At 43.2% G+C, this 3,013-nt stretch overlaps 1 protein-coding gene across 1 annotated transcript in view; it reads left to right on the forward strand.

Moving 5' to 3' along the window:
• Nucleotides 1-767: 767 nt before the first annotated feature.
• The window catches only part of SARC_04808 (hypothetical protein), a gene marked incomplete at both ends in the record, with an annotated part of 5,160 nt that continues 2,914 nt past the window's right edge, over nt 768-3,013 (forward strand). The window contains one exon of the mRNA XM_014301341.1: nt 768-1,654. Within this exon, the coding sequence (XP_014156816.1) occupies nt 768-1,654 (887 nt within the window). The remainder of the gene's footprint in view (nt 1,655-3,013) is intronic.

Below are 3,013 nucleotides of genomic sequence, written 5' to 3' on the forward strand. Positions count from 1 at the left end.
CAACTGATTTTTAGTATAAAATATTGTAAATAAAAAAGAACACATTTAACTGAATACTGTATATTTATGTTTATATCTGATACATTTTCTGCGATACCAATTGCGCAGAGCTTTATATATTAAAATTAAAATATGTACAGGGAGTTTGTTCGTGATTATTCATTTTTGACCGGTTCATTTGGGACTCTGGGAGTGCAATTTGCATGAATGCGAGACTGGCCTCTTGCTATTCTCCGTAGCAACAGTACCAGACTAACCTATTGCTATTCTTTATAGTATGTTCTTCGACATAACATAGTTGACAGCGTAATTTGCACCGAGTGATGGACCGACAGCGCTTAGCCTTTCCTTCCAATTTAGAAATCCAGGTACTTACTTAATCGCAAATCTGTATCAATTTGCAGAGTTAAATACGTATAGTTGTATGATTTGTAAATAACCATGCTGACATAAAAGTATGTTTCTAAGCATACTTACAAATGCATCGGTATGGGTATTGTTTAAATGTATGTATATACGAATGAATTGGTAAATAAATATGTCGTGACAAGGACTTCTTTTAGTGAACTTTGCCGGTATACAATGCCGAATAAATATAATAATAAATATCTCGGTGGACTGGCGGTTGTCATCAAACAAGAACAAGTGAACAGCAGTTTGTTTGTGAACACACGACTGGGTGTTCACTCCTTCCCAATACAATAGTATCGCCAAGCCGCTCGTTGAAATCGTTTTAGTACATAGAGTGACAAGATCCATAAGATAAGATGTCCGATTTGACAGAAGATCGTGCTGTGGCTGAGTACGATACTAAGGACGATGTAACGCTGCACACAAGTGTGAGCGTAGTGTCACATACGTATGCGAGCACAAGTGTGGACAATGTGGGAACGCACGTGTTGCAGCAGGAGGTTAGCAGAACAACCCTGACTAAAAGTGAGTTGGTTGTGCCTGTGGCTGGTATAGTTGCTCATGAGGAGGATCCTGTAGATACTCTGATGAGCGAGCCCGCAAGCGATCACGCGGTTCAAGAAATCGTACATGAACAATCACATGCCAACGCAAATACACAGGCTGATTCACACACTCAACCGGATAAGCGATCCAGTGGTGTGCATGAGACTCTGGAGGCACACACACAACGCAGTCCTAAACGCGTACAGGACACTGTGCTGGCGGAGAAGCCTAATGTTGGCGAGCATACGGCTGAGAACGATCAAGTACCCGGTAGCGTAGCACAAACCATTGCAGCAGATGTGAATGTAAACACACATAATGATGTACAAATGAATAACGCGAGTGTGCATAACGCTATACATGGCAGGACTGGTGTGGCCAAAAGTGCCCAGACGGCACCTAATGATACAGAAATGGGCCTGTCAGCTATCACAACTGGGTATACAACCGTTCACGCTGAGAAAAGACCGCATGGCGAAGTCGAGTCATCAACCCGCGAACCAAATACACTACCCCCGGGAACGGAAACGGAAAAAGAACCGGAAACGGAAACGCGAAAGGGAAAGGGTGCGCTGGTAGAACCAAAGCCAACGGATACGGCTAGGACAGAAGGCGTACAACCAACGGACGGGCGACTGTATCGGAAGTTAAAGGAAGTGCAAGAGGCAGCTACGAGCAGAGCCCTCGCATGCTGTTGGTATGTGTTGCAAGTGTGTTGGAATTGTATTGATTTGGTGGTAGTATGTGGGGTGTGTATTGTATTGGTGATAGTATGTGCCGTGCGTATTGCAGTAGTGGTAGTATGTGGAGTGTGTTTATTTTAAGTCCGTATTGGCCTGTATATGACAGTAGTGGTAGTATGTGGAGTGTTCATTTTCAGTCCGTATTCGCCTGTATATGATAGTAGTGGTAGTATGTGGAGTGTGTTTGTTTTAAGTCCGTATTGCCCTGTATATGACAGTAGTGGTAGTATGTGGAGTGTTCATTTTCAGTCCGTATTCGCCTGTATATGATAGTAGTGGTAGTATGTGGAGTGTGTTTATTTTAAGTCCGTATTGCCCTGTATATGACAGTAGTGGTAATATGTGGAGTGTTCATTTTAAGTCCGTATTCGCCTGTATATGATAGTAGTGGTAGTATGTGGAGTGTGTTCATTTTCAGTCCGTATTCGCCTGTATATGACAGTAGTGGTAGTATGTGGAGTGTGTTAATTTTAAGTCTGTATTGGCTTGTGTTTTGCAGTAGTGGTAGTATGCGTCATCCTTTGGCGTATGTTTGTGCTGACATGACAGTCCCCACGGTTGTGCAAAGCACTCATGTCATACGTATGCTTCATCTGTCCGTGCATGTACTTCTCTGAGGGTTGGTGTATGCTTGTGACTGTGTTTGTGAATGTCTGTGTACATTGACATCCCTTTGATTCCCACCAGCACGTTGATCTTGATATCATTTCAGTGTTTTGTTTTGCCAAGTTCTTAGCTTCCATGCAGTTTGCTTCCTCACGCGGGAGAACGTGCTTTCTTAAATGTATTTGGTGACTCTAATAACAGGGGATTGTGGATCCTGACCCAAAACTCGGAATTTGATAGTCCTGGGTTTGGGAATCAGGATTGGCTTTTCTGAGAATCTGGTACCTGTAGGCTACAGTATTCCCTTCAGTATAGCATGGGCTCTTCATTTCTGAAATAAGTTGTGAATTAGTTCGACTATTTCCGCTGGCACGTAAAGGTGACCATCGGTATTAGACGGAACACAGCCCTGCCGCCCTTTTTCAGACACAGTTCGTTGCTATAGTAATCGTTTTGGCTTAAAATTCGTCATACCCTGGCTGCTGCGGGCGTCGATCTCCGACAATGAACGAGAAAACATATCTACGTTTGATGGAAAGTGTCGTACATAATGTTCCCTCAGACCCCTTCCTCTCTCTCTCTCTCTCTCTCTCTCTCTCTCGTCGTAGTATCGTACGTACCGTACCGTACTACTACTACGTATCTACTCGTTCGTTACGTTAACGTTAGTTAGTTAGTTAGTTACCGTTACCTTACTAACTAACGTA

This window comes from Sphaeroforma arctica (assembly GCF_001186125.1).
Source record: "Sphaeroforma arctica JP610 unplaced genomic scaffold supercont1.284, whole genome shotgun sequence".
In the NCBI taxonomy this organism is placed as follows: domain Eukaryota; class Ichthyosporea; order Ichthyophonida; genus Sphaeroforma; species Sphaeroforma arctica.